At 44.4% G+C, this 15,710-nt stretch overlaps 1 protein-coding gene across 5 annotated transcripts in view; it reads right to left on the bottom strand.

Annotated features, from left to right (window-relative positions):
- The window catches only part of TTYH3 (tweety family member 3), a 77,876-nt gene that overhangs the window by 19,050 nt on the left and 43,116 nt on the right, over window positions 1-15,710 (bottom strand). For all 5 annotated transcript variants that reach the window (XM_065031464.1, XM_065031463.1, XM_065031461.1 and 2 more), the window contains exons 3-8: window positions 12,308-12,419; window positions 11,460-11,680; window positions 10,536-10,631; window positions 8,072-8,144; window positions 7,666-7,741; window positions 400-455 (exon numbers count right to left, since the gene is read on the bottom strand). In XM_065031464.1, the coding sequence (XP_064887536.1) occupies window positions 400-455; window positions 7,666-7,741; window positions 8,072-8,144; window positions 10,536-10,631; window positions 11,460-11,680; window positions 12,308-12,419 (634 nt within the window). The remainder of the gene's footprint in view (window positions 1-399; window positions 456-7,665; window positions 7,742-8,071; window positions 8,145-10,535; window positions 10,632-11,459; window positions 11,681-12,307; window positions 12,420-15,710) is intronic.

The raw sequence follows: 15,710 nt of genomic DNA, 5'->3' as shown, positions 1-15,710 counted from the left end.
CGAGAAGAGATTTAAAGCAGGACATAAGTTGTTTCTCACCCTGGCGTTAATTGTGGGTGCTCTGTCTCCAAGTTGCTGCTCTTAGAAGAGTGCCACATAAACAGAGGTACCGCAAACAAAGCCATGGTCCTCACCACATCACACACGGGCTGCTCTAAGAGGGCATCCTGGACCTGAAGCTATCCAGGTTGTGATGAAGTTGGAAAAAGCTGCTCACTAATCACAGTGCCACCTCTTGGCACAGCTGGAAAGTAGCTACCAAAGCTTTACCAACAGGTGGAGTGCTCCCTACAGCTAAACACCTTGCAACGTGCTGCATGCTGGCATCAAAAGGCTTTCACGATACCCTGCAGGATGCTGAAAAGGGGTGAAGGGAGCCAGGAGGATGCTTGCACTCACCTGCTGGAAAGGGTTGGGGTACCCAGCACTACAGGTCATGTAATAGCGGAGAGTATCTACAAAGGCAAAAGACAAGAAAGTCAGGCTAGACACATTGTTCCAGCTTTGCAGTATTTTAGGACTGCCACAAGGGAGATGTTAAGTTCAGAAAGCAATACACAAAATGAAAATGGAATATAAATGGAATCACTTCCCTCTCTCCGGGTAGGATTACAGTGCACGGATGGCAGTAGAGAAAGGGATGTAATCTGCCTTTGGGGAGAAAAGAAAGATTTGGTTGTTTTGGTGGAGTTCTTTCCTGGCCGTCTGTTTTGTTGAACAGTGAAAGGCATGAAGCTGCCTCACTTTATTATATACTTAGGTGAACTATGAAAAAAGTTTTATTCAGAAGTCAAGCACTACCCACAGTATAACCATAAGACAAGACCTTAGCCTACAAGTCATCCAACCGCATGTTACATTTCTGCAGCTTCCAAGTGTCAGAATACCATTCTACGGTCACTGGAAGCAACCAGAGGTAGAGACTGCTGCCCAGGGCACACAGCAAGAGACAGCTCAACTTTCAGCCCATTCAGTTCACAAGCCACAAAACATTAGCAAAACATTAGTGATATAAACAGTGGTGATATAAATACAAGCTGCTATCAAAAATACCTGTGCAAGCACACCGTTGGGTCAAAGACATGGCAATAAATAGTCCTGTGCTACTGTGATGTATGGCTAAGTGTACGAGTTCACGTGTTTAATTAAAAAGACCTCTTCTTCTATCACATTCAGGGAGAGACTGGTTTTAGACAGTGTTCCGCAGAAGAACATAAGAAAGGCCTCTTCCTTCAGGAAAATCATAACTTTCAGTAATATTCTATAAAAACGGTATCACTTTGAAAGCAAGTGAGGAAATAGATGGAAAACAAGTTCTACTGACATGTTCTAGGGATGAACAAGTAAATAGTCTGTTTTCTGATGGATGTCACTTGCACACAATTAGATTTTAATTAGATGCTTTAATTAGACTTTAACTAAAAGAGTGTATGCCATTTGTTTTACATCCTTCTTTTGACTTATGCAAAAAAACACGTTCTTTTTGGTATTGAGCCAATACTGCAGACTTCATCATGAAAGAAAGCTCTTACCATGCATGAGGATACCAGCAACACATTATCTGTTAAATGGATCTCAGATCATGTATTGGCAACATCCCAAAAGTTAGTCTTAATACTGAGTAGCCATATGAGCAATCACAGTACAGTGAAGATATAACTTCTAGATAAGACTGCTAAAGTGTTCTGCTAGCAGCAGCAACATTTCCAGACTTGAAGTCACAAGTTCTCCTTATTCCAATGTGTATGAAACCAGCCTAGTGGCCTCATGAGCCCACTATAATACTGCACTAACTGCCACCATGCATAAGTTGTTATACAAATATCAGGTTTTCCCCTGCCATTCTCAATAATGTTATTGAGGGAGGAAGCTCTGAAAGACTTGATCATCCCAATACCTTTGGATTCTTTCTCAAACATTTACTGTTGTTCTTCAGATGAATGGGAGCACGTCAGCTCAGCAAAATCAAGGGTGAAGCTGGGTTGCTAAAGATGACAAAAGCCCCAAAACACACATACACTCTGCATTTCCCTCTCCACCGGCATCCTTTTCATCTTTCATCTGTAACGCATATTCCAGCCCGCCAAGCTATTCTAATCGCTCCCAGCTCCAAAAGCAGTAAAACGCAGAACCACAAGTGAGCAGAGCTGTGAAGGAAGCAGACCTGACTGTATCCTGACTCTGCCGCGATTCCCATAAATATTGGATGCACCTTTCGGCAAAGGCAACACGCTGGAGACCAAGTGGTACAACACAGACTGTCAGCTCCTGCACAACAGCAATGCAGCCTGACAGCTGTTATTTATAATTCATTAGCCTACTTTGGGGTAGCTTCCGCCAGCTGCTCCATCTCCCCCCCCCCCCCCGCAACTCTTTCTTTGGGATGTCTTATACCCCCCTAGATGAGCCTCTAAACAGCAATTAGCAAAATCTGAGCTGATAGGAGGGCAGCAAGAACGGCTTTCTGTGCCTTTCTTTGGGCAGAGCACACAAACGACTGTCCCCAGCTACTGAGCCAAGGAAAGAACTCATAGATCACACTCAATGGCTACAGAAAAATGGATTAAAATCCACCTGTGCTGTGAGAACAGCATCACAAGAGCAATCCACGGCATCACACATGGTGACCTAAAGGAGCTGTGACCTTGTCACCTATTTCTCTTAAACCAACAAACCACTAAAGGTTTCTTTTCGGCTTCCAACTGCTATGAAGTTTACATCACCTTTGCAGGTGAATTAAGTTGCATGACCTATTGCTAATACTCAGCTCCCCAAACATTTCTTCAGGGCCTTCTGGATCAATCCTGGTGGGCAGATTACAGGTGGAAATTCCTGGTATCATCATAGTTTGCAGCCTGTAAGCCCAGGCTAAAGATTGCTGGTTACAAGTGAAGCGAAAAGCAGTACAGTGCAATAAGTGCTTCCCTTGCCTCACCCTGGAAGGCAGGATCAACAAGGCTTCGCTGCCACAGCACCAGCTTTGCCTGACGGAGGCTGTCCTGTACACCACCAAATCTCCCATTTCTGTCCAGAAAACAGCTATACTAACCCACCGTTTGCACTCCGCTAACAGCTCCGGGCAACTTCTTTCTGTAATTATTTTTATGATGCATTTTTCTCTCAAGGAAAATTCCTGAAGGTTAGATCTGATATTTGAAGCCAGCCTTTAGGCGCTGTAGTTTATAGGAGAAGGGTTAGGCAGGGTCACATTTGCAGCTGCAGCCATCCTCCTCTTGGTGCATACACAGTACATGAGCAGAAGGCAAGGAAGGAAACTACCCAAAATGCTTTATTTTTGCAAAGTCTGTTTTTCCTAGAAAGGAAAGCAGAACTGCCTACTAAAGGCAGCTTCAGCTGCTAGAACTCCTTATCACTTTTGCAACCATGGAGACTTACTATTCTCTTCAAAGCTCAGCTGACGTGCGAAAGCAGCATTATGCACCTGCCAAAAGGCCGTGAGAAGGTCTGTAGGGTAAAGAGCAATCAGATAAAAGATCCTCGTTTAAAAAAAATCATCCCCACACTTAGAACAGCTTTTCCCGGCCCTTCTTAATCACTACTTGAGCATTCTCTAAGCAGCTTGCATTTTACATATCCATCCAGATGAGCCTGTCTCTGTGGGTTCAGTCAGAGAAAGCTGAAGTATATTGCCTGTGATGGCAAAGGAAGATGACTCTTTCGGCCAGGTTTTCTTGCCCAGGTAACATGTTTTCGACCAGGAGTTTCATTTCCCTAAGGCAACAGTCTGACAGCAAAGGGAGGTATCTGCATAACATTTATATTTCTCTCATATATGCCACTCTTTACCACTGAAATCAGTCACAGTGAGCCTTCAGCAAAGAGCTCGTAGCCTTCCCAAGTGCCCTCCACACAAAGCTTTCTGCTAATTAGGAGTCCACGCAAAACACACAGCAAACCAGCTTCTCAACGCCGACATCAGCTCAGCATGGTTTCTTTGGGCAAACTCTTTTCTGCGGTACCCACCGAGCCCAAGCAGTTACTGTGCAACCACCCCATGCCCTGTGTGAAGTTTTGTCCTGTCCTTACTTCTAGAGAGGAAAGGGAGGTGCTGGGGTGTCAGTCCTCTGGTTCATTCGGCTCTGGGCTTCTAAGATGGGAGTGAATCAGTGAGAGGCCAATTAGGAGGCTGTTCTGCTTCCATCTGAGCAGCCAAGTCTCAGCATCCAGCCCAACAAACCCAGCTGAACCGGAGGTAAAAGGCTCCATGATCATCCCCTGAGGTTTGCAGTTCCTTCGGATGAAGCGAATGTCTGTTCACCACTTCTAGTAAGAGAATCTGCAGAAAGCTCTTCCTGTTGTGTAGACAGATTGTGCCTTTTTATTTAATTTTATGCCACCAGTCATCTGATAATAACATAATATCCCTGAAAAAGAATGAGACTAGAAGATGGCCTCCTGCTTTGAAAATAAACATCTTGACGGCACCAAGTATTTTTACTAGCAGCAGGAGCCGATTATACAGCCACTGTTCAACTCCATTGGCTTTGTCTCAATTAATGAATACTGGGTGAGTTAGGCACATATATCAGCCTCTTCTGCAAAATGATTTAAGTCTCTCCTTCTCCAGGAAACCTGCATTAGGGCTCTTTGCCCCACATTCCCCCTCCTTTTTTTTAATGCAGCACATTTTATCTACAAAACAAGGACATCTCCTCTCCAGCTAAAAACATGACAACAATAATAATACACTTAATCAGATTATTCTCAGCTCCATTAATCCTATTTAGATTTGCAAACAGCAATTAATACACAAACAGAAACATTAACACACTAGTTGCCCAGTATCCACAGTTATTTTTCTGTGACAACTACTATCACCACCACAGCATTACAAATATGCAAATCTAAATGACTCAGTCCTAGTCTTAAATGCCAGAGCATAGGACTGGGAATATTACAACATATTATATTTAAAAATAACAACTAAAAGCAGTGATTAAAGGCAAAAATTGACTCAACACTACAAAGCTTCTGAAGATTACTTGTTGGTTCCTACATCATCAAAAAGAGATGGCAGCATATAGCCCAGTATGGCACACCCCAGCGCTGGCCACACACAGACACCCAGGCAAGACTGAAAACACAAGTGTCTTCTTAGCCCAACTTCAGCTCAAGCAATTCCCAAGGTTAATGTGATTACTGCATACATGGTAACTCCCAATGGGTTCTCCTTTCATGGACTCACACCGTCTCAGTCATCTCTTTCCTGAGCTGAAAAATCCCTGGTTGGATACACTCTGGTGAAACTAGCTGGACCAGCCTTAAAATGCTTCTGCCTCATCTGTCTGTGCTGCTGTTTGTGTTGGAGAGCATCACCCCCAGAGTAGAGGCAGCAAACCGGAGCGTGAAACCTTGCACTAGAACTGGAAGCCTTCAAACAGGACATCTTCCACCATGGGGACAGCGTCGGTGCTGCCTTCCAGCTGTCTGCCACGTCTCCTCGAGCTCATTGCTCTCGTATAAATGGCTCAACCGATCACGAAGCAGCTGCCACAATCTACAGCCAGGGTATTAAGGAATACTGATGCTTATTTCAGGTTTTTAAGATATTTCTGAAGAGCTATTATTGGGATTAAAGTGTGATTGAACAGTTCCACGCTGCAGTCCTCGCATCGTGATTTTCCTTCCTGCTCAGCTGCACGAGACAGTCCCAACATTGGGGACCAAGAGCTATTTCTGTAGCTTCCTGATCATAAACTATGACAGAGCAGTGACAAATCCACATGGGAAGGCAGATCACCTCCCAACCAGCTGCCTCGTGCGATGGCAGGCACAGAAGTTAGACTGATTTCGTTCTGAAAAAAGGAAAAGGCGCTCACGAACGCTCCACGGCTGCCTAACAGCAGGGAGCTGACACACCAGCAACCCACGGAAGGGGCCACCCTTCCAGCTCAAGCCTGTGACAACACCTGCTCTTCCTCCTCTTCAGAGCTCCGCTTAGACCCATTCACTGTTATTTATGGAGCCTTAACAACTGTTAGAGCTGGCGGTGCTGCTGAACAGAGCCTGATTTCACCCGGGGGAGCCGACTGTCCCTGCCGGGGGAAGCAGGAGGAGGGACAGGAATGTCAGCCCTGTGCTCGCCCTTAGCCTCTAAATGAATGAAGCTGATTAACGAAAAACTGCAGGAGCCAAGCGGGCAAGCACAATTGCAATGGAGAAGTAGCACAAAGGGGCACTTCTTCAGCTTCCCAGGGTCAATCTAATGGTTCCTAAGCATGCTCCAGAGCTGATTTGGGTTACCAAATTATTATAGCACATAGCTGGCGGTAGCATCAGGTATTTCCCCCTGGCCTCACTGGCCCATTTGCCCCCTTCAGCAACTAGGAAACCAGCTTGGTACCTGAAGCCACACCTTTGTCACCTTCACAGATGAGAATTTTCATCTTGTGCGGTGTTAAACACTCTTTCTCTTCCCTTATTGCATTGATTTGTTACAAAGAGCTGGTGGGCTCTATCCTCTCCTTCACAGGAAATCAACAAATAAGGCATTCCAAAAATAAGCAGTAGGGTGGTAATATCAACCTCTATATGCTCTTTTATACTACATTGTGCCTCCAGACATAAACATTTCTTATTGCAACCCCAGTCATAACTATATAACCTAAGTTCCCTATCAGTTTTTTGCACAGTAAGAGGCAGCGTTTGGCTAAGTGCACGGCCATACATTAGATCTTCTGTAGACAAGGCCGAGATTCTCTGTTTCCAGCAAGTAAGAACAAAGGAAAACAAGTGGCTCCTTTTGCAAACCGGTGTCATTGCTTATTGGTGTTTTACCAGACACAGAACTATAGAGAGGAACTTTCAGGGGGTGAGAGAAAAGAAAAATTAACTTTGTTCATCAGTACTGAGCCATGAAAAATATCTTTCCATTTTAACACTTACAGTATCTCTGCCAGCAGGTGCCCAACCACATTTTTGTTAAACCACAGTTCTGAAAGCCACTTTTGTCCCCCTAAGATCCAAATTGGAGGCATCTCTCATCTCACCAACCCAGAATCCAACAGTGCTTCAGCTGGATGCCACTGTGATACAGGCATATTGCTTTAAATGGAACAGGGTAACAAAGCAAAATACCGCATTTATAATGGAAAGGGAAATTCATTCCATTTATTTGACCCTTTTAATTAGCTATAAAGAGACCCCTATTTATAGCCAACATTAAGAGAAAAATATATGTATATATTTTGTTGATAACAAATATAAAAATAAGCATTCTAGACAAAGGAATACAGACCCAAGAGTAAGTTTTTAAAATGACAATTCAAACTGCACACTGTTATTGCCACAGTTCTGCCACTTAGAGAGGAGAACGAGATTCAAGACTGCTACATTTAAAGCAAAATAACCCAAGGACTTCTGTTGTTGTCTTATCAGTTATTTCCACCTAAGGGTCAACACAGAAATAAGATTCTCAAGGCTCTTCTGACCAAAAAAAAAAAGCGAACAAGTGCACTTCTGACTGGTGTATAAATGCTTCTTTGGGAAGAACATTGGTTTTCCAGAGCTCCACACATACGTGCTTTTCCCACTGTATGCAAGCTCCTCTGTTCCAAACGCAGCCTTAAATTCTGAGCCGCTGCCACGCTCCTGTGTGACAGCTGGAGCCACAGTGCCCCGTGCCAAAGCCATCCCAGCACTTACCAGCACTAAGCACTGCGTTCTCTTCAACCACTTTGGAGACATAAGCATCGGGGTTAATGCAGAAGTCACTGGAGCCCTAGACAGAAGAAAGACAAAAGGGAAAAAAGGAATCTCAAAGAACATCAATAGGAAAGAGCAGTTGAGCCAGCTTAGCATCAGGGAAGCCTCGACTATAGGGGTGTTTCAGATGCTGAAGTCTCATCATCATGCCCACTAGCGCTGCCTTACACACCCACTGGAACACCAGCACGGAGGAAGCCAGAGCTCCGTACCTTTCATAAATGAAAACTGCTAAGACAGCTACTTAAAACAAGATGCACTATAAAACAAGCAGAACGCAACATTAATCCCCTCTCCGATAAACCTGCAGCAAAGAGTGAAGGGGACTTGGATCGGAGCCACTTACCACAGCGACAGCCAACTCCAGACCCAAGGATCCCCAGCTGACAATCAGGGCAAACACCCCAAGCAAGCAGACCCTGTGGGAGACAGACAGATGGCAGATGTAGAAGCTCTGATTTCAAGCAGATCCTGCCACAAGATGTGTTATTTGGAGTCCAAAGAAATTACCAAAACCAATAAGTTATCAACCACTGTTATCTTCAGATAAACCATCCCATTTTACATGTTGTGGACAGCAGCAACCAGAGAAGTTTATGTCCAGTTTTTGGTTCCCCTGGTCCTGGGTCTGCAGGGGAAGGAAGGAGAAGATGGAAGCAAAGTCTTACCCAGCTTATAGCAGGGAAGCCAAAGGCACAAAGACACAGGGATGGCTGTAGGGGAGGCAGATTAAGAAATAGATAACTACAATCTCATCACTTCCACTATTCCCATTCTGGAGTTTACTTTCCTAGTCCAGAGATATTCAAAGAAAAATTTGCCATAAACACCACAAAAACATACTGATCCAAACAAAATTCAGTAAATCCCTCCTGTTTCTACAATAAATGAGGCTGTCAGGTATAAGCACTGCCTGGCTACAGACAGTGGGAGGGAACACTGAGTACCTGGTAGGACACCATCCAAGCTGCATCCAAGCTGCTCTGCCCCAGGAGAGGGACAGTCACCTGCAGGCAAACAGCTCAGAGCAACAGTTTAGGCACCTACCACTGCCCTGTGAGTCCATCTCTGCACGGCTTTACAAGCTCTGTTCTGACAGCTGGACCTCATTACCGACAGAAATAGTGGGAAGCGTCTGTTCTCAAGCAGACAGAAGGCGGAGGGGTGACAGAGCGGTGGCCTCGGTGACACTCAGCCAGCACACACCAGCGGAAAAGGCTTTTGCGCTTCTCCAACCAGCACATTAGCTCTTCACCTTTGCTGTCAGTGTGAGTGCTGGAGATATAAAGGCAAAAGTGCTCCTCGGCTCCCTCAGGTATGGGGATGCAGACTAATAAGCTGTTTTATGTATCCGTATCTTCAAAGTAAAGAGATACGGGCTTGCTCTCTCAGGGATGCTTTTCCTTCAGGCTTTGAAACACAAGTAGGTTCCTCTCAACCACCCCCTGAATAAAACAAAAATCTGTTCATAACCAAGGTATTCTTTATTCAAACTTAGTGCAAAAGCATCTATGTGAGGAAGGGACATTTTTTTTCTGCTACATTTATCTTACTGAAGACTAGAGCTTAAAAACAAAATAAATCTGTCCCTCCGTTTACAAATTTATTTTAATTCTGAGTAATCCCTATTCTGTGAATAGATCTGTGGGTCACCTTGCAGAAGTAATGGAGCTTCAGACTGACCTCTGTGCAGCACGCCGCAATAAGACGGCTAAATACTTTACTATGCTTTTTCCAACTGGATGCAAAAATTATCAGTCATGGATCAGCAAGGTTCTGTGGTTTTATGACATAAGGACAACACGGCTTGGTGCCTCCAGCTGAGCCTGGTAATCAGTTCAATAAGACACGTGTTGTTTTACTTTAAATGAAGATGGCTGGGTCAGTAACCGCTTGCTTGGCTAAAAGATCTAAAGCTGGCATTTCACCATCCTGCTTGGCCATGGTACACTTGCTTCTTTATGCCACGTGCCCTTTGGGGAATGCCTTAATGCGAACTTCTGGCCAACAGGGAATGAGATTCTAATTTAAACCCTGGGTTTACCATCTGTACATACACTTGGACTTTTGTCTGTATAACCTGCCAGGTATGGAGTCATCTGGCAAATAATAAATTTGAATACACATTTCAGTTATTAATGGCATCACCATGTACCAGGATAAACTCTTGGCGATGTCGGTTGTCAAACTGTCACTGTTTATGATACCAGTGTCTTTGCCAAATACACCAATCTAAACCAAGACATAAGATAGAGAAAAGAATTATTTTTTGTTTCTTGTAATGGGCATGAGCATGGCAGCATTTGCAGTGCCTTTTAGAAACAGACACATTAATACTGCAGTACCGTGGCAACAAGACTCCTCCTCATAACGGTACAAACCATCGCTTGTTCTTGGTTTAACATCTCTTCAGGTGTGACAGCCAAAGGTAAGCAGGAGCAGATCGTGACACAAGATACATGTTACCAGGTTGTGTAGACACATGCAGTGCTTATCACCCATTAACAAATGCCTTTGCAAATGGGAAGATTATTTTAGAGAGATCTTTTTAAAGCCTGCAGATTTAAGGGAGGATGCTCACATTGCTCTCTCCCAGCAAACAGAGGCTGCCAGAAGGCAGACTGGCCAGGTGAGCTCCTTGTCTTTGATGTGAAAGGAATGGACACCATGGACACCAGTACCATCACATTTTATAGTTCAAGAGCCTTCCTGTGAACATCTGGCAACTGACAACAGTCTAGAGGTTTAAAGCAGCAGGAACTTGCCTTCAGCTGACTTCCCTTGTGCATCACCCCTGGGTCAGGACTTACCCCATAAGAATGGCCCTGGAGTTCCTAATGAGCCCAAAGAGCACCAGCAAACAAATCAGGACATTGAACAGGAGCAGGCCCAGGTATCCCAGCCACCTGCAGCAAAGAAAAACACAGTCTGCAAAGGAAAACCGGTGTATAGAAGTCACAGATCAAGAAGGTGATGTGACTTGCAGGAAAAACGTAGCCCTTCTTTTCTTCAAGTAAAAGCCACCACTAATTAATATTCTCCAGAGAGCTCTGGATATTTGCTGTGTCTGGAATCGAGGCAAGTAAAAGCATTTGCACAACATGCCTAGCATACACAGTTGTTGAGAAATGAAATGGCTAATCTTGTTCTAGTGTAAAGTTATATGAAACTGGACACCACCAGGTGAAGAAGAGGCATTGCAGCTTCTTGAAATTCCTAGGCGTTTGTCAGAAAATGCTTTGGTTGTTTATTTTGTGCGTGTGGATAAAGGTTTTCTTTGTGGAATACAGTTGATGTAATCTTTTATTAAATACGTTTAATACAAAGGAATGTTAGGGTGTGATGTTAAGTTATGGAACTAGTACTGTTTTCTATTCTGTTTAGTTAATGTGTCACACAACTACAATGCACTTATCGGGACAGGAGAGCAGCTATCTCTGTGGCTGGTTTTTTCCTCCCCAGAGTGTTAGACTACAAGCTACAGATTTTGTACGATGAGAATAAGTTTCCCTTCAGCTGGCAGTAAACACAGTCAAGAAAAAAAAGTTGTTGTCATGCATTTTGATTTAAACCGAATGTAACTTTGCTGTAAGAAACAAATCAGCTGGGTGGCCCAACAGCCATCTGCAGTAATATATACAGCCTTTGGCTCAGCCACCCAGAACATGAACATTGTTGTTGTGAAACAGGCCAAAGCAGATGCTACAACCACTACACCACAGGATGCTACACACCTGTACCAGTCGTAGAGGTCAATCTGAATGGCCAGCTCCTCCAGAGACACCTCTTCATTCTTCCAAAAGGGGATCTCAGTTGTTTGCCTGACCAGATCATCCAAGAGACTTTGCAGTTTCTGGACAACATGCAGGTAGTCTGTCTGCTTTGTGAACATCTCCTCCAGGACCAGCAAGTTTGGTTCCACTGTTTGGTTCAGGGCCACTGCAGTATCTAGTACCTGTAGTATAGGAAAGGAAGGAAGAAAATAAAAAGGGAGAAGAAAAAATAATGAAAGGACATGAAATCAAGGAAATAAAAGAGGATGCATTCTTACTAGCAAGTCATGGACAGCTTCCAGATTACCAGCCCTCTATTGGAGGAGGCTCAGACTGCTTACCCTTCAAAAGCAACTTATAAGCATCTATAAAGTAGATTGTTTGCAGGTAGTCCAGCGATGGCATCTCAGCTGAGCCTTTAGCCATCAGGGTTGTGGTGTGGTATGGTACCATGAAATTAGAGGTTGCACAGGAATAACTGACTGTACTAAAATGATAGATTTTACTAATAGACTTGTATGCTTTGGTCTGCCTCCGCTTCGGGTGTGGAAGAGAGCTGATCAGAGGCTGTTTTTAAACTTCGCAAAGAGGAGATTTCATTTAACAAGGTATGCTTCCTTTGATATTTTTAGAAGAGCTGAAGAAAGCACCACTTCATTAAACAGAAATTTATAGCACATTTCTATAGTCCAAAGACTAACAAAAAAAGAGGACGAGATACAGGCACAGCCAGATTCAAGAAGAGGTGCTGAGCAAGCCTGCCCATTACCGCACTCCCCATTTGCTCGCGTGTCTCCCCCAGTGCTTACCCGGTCCTGGACACCGGCCACAGTGCGGTTCGCGTGGCGCAGAGAGTACGTCAGCCGGTGGATGCCGTCACTGGTCTCCCCATTCCCGTAGAAGCCAACAGCTATTCCAGCACTGCAGAGAAAGCGAGCAAGAAAGGGTAGAGTCAAAGCTAAAAGGCCAGCTATACATGTACAGCCTACCTCCACTGCACCCTTCCCAGCCACCTCAGCACTTTCTACAGAGATGGAAGCCGTGTGCGTTCACAAAGTGTAGCTGGGGTAGTCACGCTCCTCAGCGACCACTACAAAAACTCACCTGGAAACATTCGCCTGTTTTTTTCACACAGCCACCAATTCTCTGTATAGCATCCACGTGACGAACAGCGGAACACCATTCCCTTCTCAGTATGCATGTTTTATTTATGGTACAGTAATGAAAATCTGTTAGAGAACTGATAGAGAGTTCAGATCTAGCCATGGGCAACCAGAAATCCAGGCAACCAAGCAGCTCTCCAGTGGCTCCTGCAAGAGCTACCATTGCCATGTCAGGAGACATGTGTCTGGACATGAAATATGGATTGGTTTATTGTATTTTTTTTGACAAGCAGGACACAAAGAGCTTGCATTAACTACATGCCTGTGGTTCCTCTAGATGCATTACCCATGCCCTCCTCTCTACACAGTGAAATATCTACAAATATTATCTATCTTGATTTATCTTCCCATTAGAAGCATTTGTGTTGCACTGATTTACAGTACTGGGAAGGAAGGCTTACTAACTCACTGGGACAAAAGGCTTATTTATTTTTAAAGCAAGAGAATTTCAAGCTTGCAGACACAATTCAACTCCAGCTGCTTAGCAAATTACCACCCATCAGCTGATTTGCCATAACTGTCCATATGTATCAGTCTGCCCCAATTATGAAGTAAACCATATTAGCTTAAGCCTCACTTAAAGGAGGAAGATGCTGTAGATGAGATGCAACCTGGAGATTATCTCAGGCAAGTCAGTGATATCTCCTTCTATTAAGACACTGTTGCAGGAACTCACAGCTCCTCCTACCAAACCTATTTCTTTCCAATAAAAGAGGAGGAAAAAGCTTGTGAAGGGGTCACACAACTAAACTCAGGGCAAACAAACATTACCAAGATATAGATTTCTTATTCTCAATTCATATTTCGCTTCAGAACACCCAGAATCTTTTCTGCGAAGGTTCTCAAGACATCAAGGTTGTGTTTGTGGTAGCGGAAGGGAAGGGGGTGGTTCTGGTGTAAATCTAAAATTATTCTGGATGAAACATTTTGTTTCTTCACAACAGCTCTGCACTTTGGTTATAGCGGGTTGGTTTGGAGGAGGAATAAAAGAGGAAGGAAACAAGGCAAACAACAGCTTTCAGAACAAGTAAGCACAGTGCCTTTGTCTAACTGCAAGGGTCACTAGAGGACATTAGGCGTTCTCCACCACCATCACCACCCGGCTGGGAAAGGAACCTAAGCAGGCAGGCCAGAGTGGGCTCTGTCTAGATAACCCACCCTTGCACAGATTTGCTCTGGCACGTACACCAGCCTGCAGCCCAAACGACTGTTTCTGCCCTCGCTCCTCTGCTGCTGGAAGGTGGAATCCATCCCTCCTTTCCTGGGCTCATCCCCTCCTGAAAGAGTGAGCAGAACAATAGAGTTCATCTGGTTGCATTTCTGCTTTCTCTTCATACATACAAGAGAAGGAAACAAAGATCACGCACTGGAAGCAGATCCACTATGAAAAAAATCTGTGTCAGCCTCATGCTTTTTCCAACAGTTGAATCTCCATAAATTATAGAGAGCTTGGCCCATAAAAGCCTCAGCTGAAGAGTCTCCCAGGGACAGCAGGCAGCCTACATCATATACAGAAAGAGAGGCAGCAGGTATGTACCTCCAAATATTTAGTGTTAATACAGAAAATCAGCCTCTTTCTTCATTAATACCATTCCTCAAACACTTTCCTAATGCAAACAATGCTAATAATTAGAGAAAAGCCCTCTGCATTCCTCCCTGGTTGCAGCTATTATCAGAGCTTGATAACACACGCCTAGGATGCACGGGGGTGGAAGGGATAAAAAAGGCACACACACGCCTCCCTCTGAACTAGAGAGATTACAGATCCAGAGCCATGCCCAGGATAAGACAAATCAGCATCCCATTGCAGCTATTACAGACCTTTGGCTTGAATTTCCCCTTGTCTTATCAGAGCAAACGATTTTAGACAGACCCTTTCACTCTCCTGAGCAACAGAAAACTTCAGCAGTTGTTTCTACTGTAGACATCAAATAAATTCCAGAACATTCTTGACACTGAAGTGTACATCTGCCCCCTTTAATTGGTGAGCAATTTTTATTCAGCCTGTTACAGCTCCTAGAAGCCTATTCTTTCTGCAAAGGCTTGGTAAGTGCCCAAACCCTGCTGCTTGGCTCTCAGTATTCCCAGCACAGTAGTGCTGTTTTGGTGGAAAAGGCTCAGAAACAGCACTCTGAAGTAGCAGCAGTCATCTTGTCCTTAAAGATGCAGCACAGCTAGGTGCATTAGCCAGTTTACTCAAAGGTACTCTTTATGAAGTGCTAGCAACTACAGGAAAGTGATTTTAAACTTGTTTCCCCGTTCAAGGCAGTCATGTTCATAGGCTCCCGATCCAGCCCTGCGTGACCCATGGCTTCAGCTGCCCTTAACCCTCCAGGCACAGCCAAAGAAATCACTAGAGAGACAGGAATTGGGATAAAAGCCATTTAATTCAAGTAATTCCTTTAGACATGCGTATCACACATTCAATGAAACTACACATAAAGCATTAATTATTCCATCGCTGCCCAGCAAAAGCCAGCTCCGCATTCACACCCTGTGCTAGCAAGAGCCACTTACGTAGCTGTTCCTCCTTCTCAGAGCAAGCTGTATGGTTTGGTGGAAGTTCCCCCTCCTATTATGTTGGAGAGGGAAGGAAACCATCCCAAAAGCCAGGCTGGGGGCAGTTGCCCGGACCCGCTGTGCCTGCGGAGCTGAAGCGGGGGAACTGCCATGGGGGAAGAGCAGAGAAGCACGGCTGTTTAGTTTTCTGTTTGCATTTGGCTTCGTCTAAATCCAACTGTTGTTTCAAATCCCTGCCTACACACACTGGTATAAGTTGCTATTGTTTAAAGCAGATTTAAGGATTTGCGCTAGTTTTTAACTATCTTTTATTTGGTTAAAGGGAAACAGAGGGGTTCGTTCTATTTAAGTGCATTCTTTCAAAGTAAAAATAGATCAACTCATCTTAACCCAACAGTGTAAGGTCCTCGAGGTCAGGGCAGATCATATAGCTCCTCGCACAAACCCCAAGAGGCTTTGTAGCAGATCTACCCTCCAGTACAGGATGACAAATCAGCCCCCGGTGGGGACGCCTGCCTTTCCGTCACGC

The sequence above is a fragment of the Columba livia genome, chromosome 15, assembly GCF_036013475.1.
Source record: "Columba livia isolate bColLiv1 breed racing homer chromosome 15, bColLiv1.pat.W.v2, whole genome shotgun sequence".
Lineage (NCBI taxonomy): Eukaryota > Metazoa > Chordata > Aves > Columbiformes > Columbidae > Columba > Columba livia.
The sequence above is the reverse complement of the archived record's forward strand: the minus strand, read 5'-3'. Positions and strand labels throughout refer to the sequence as shown.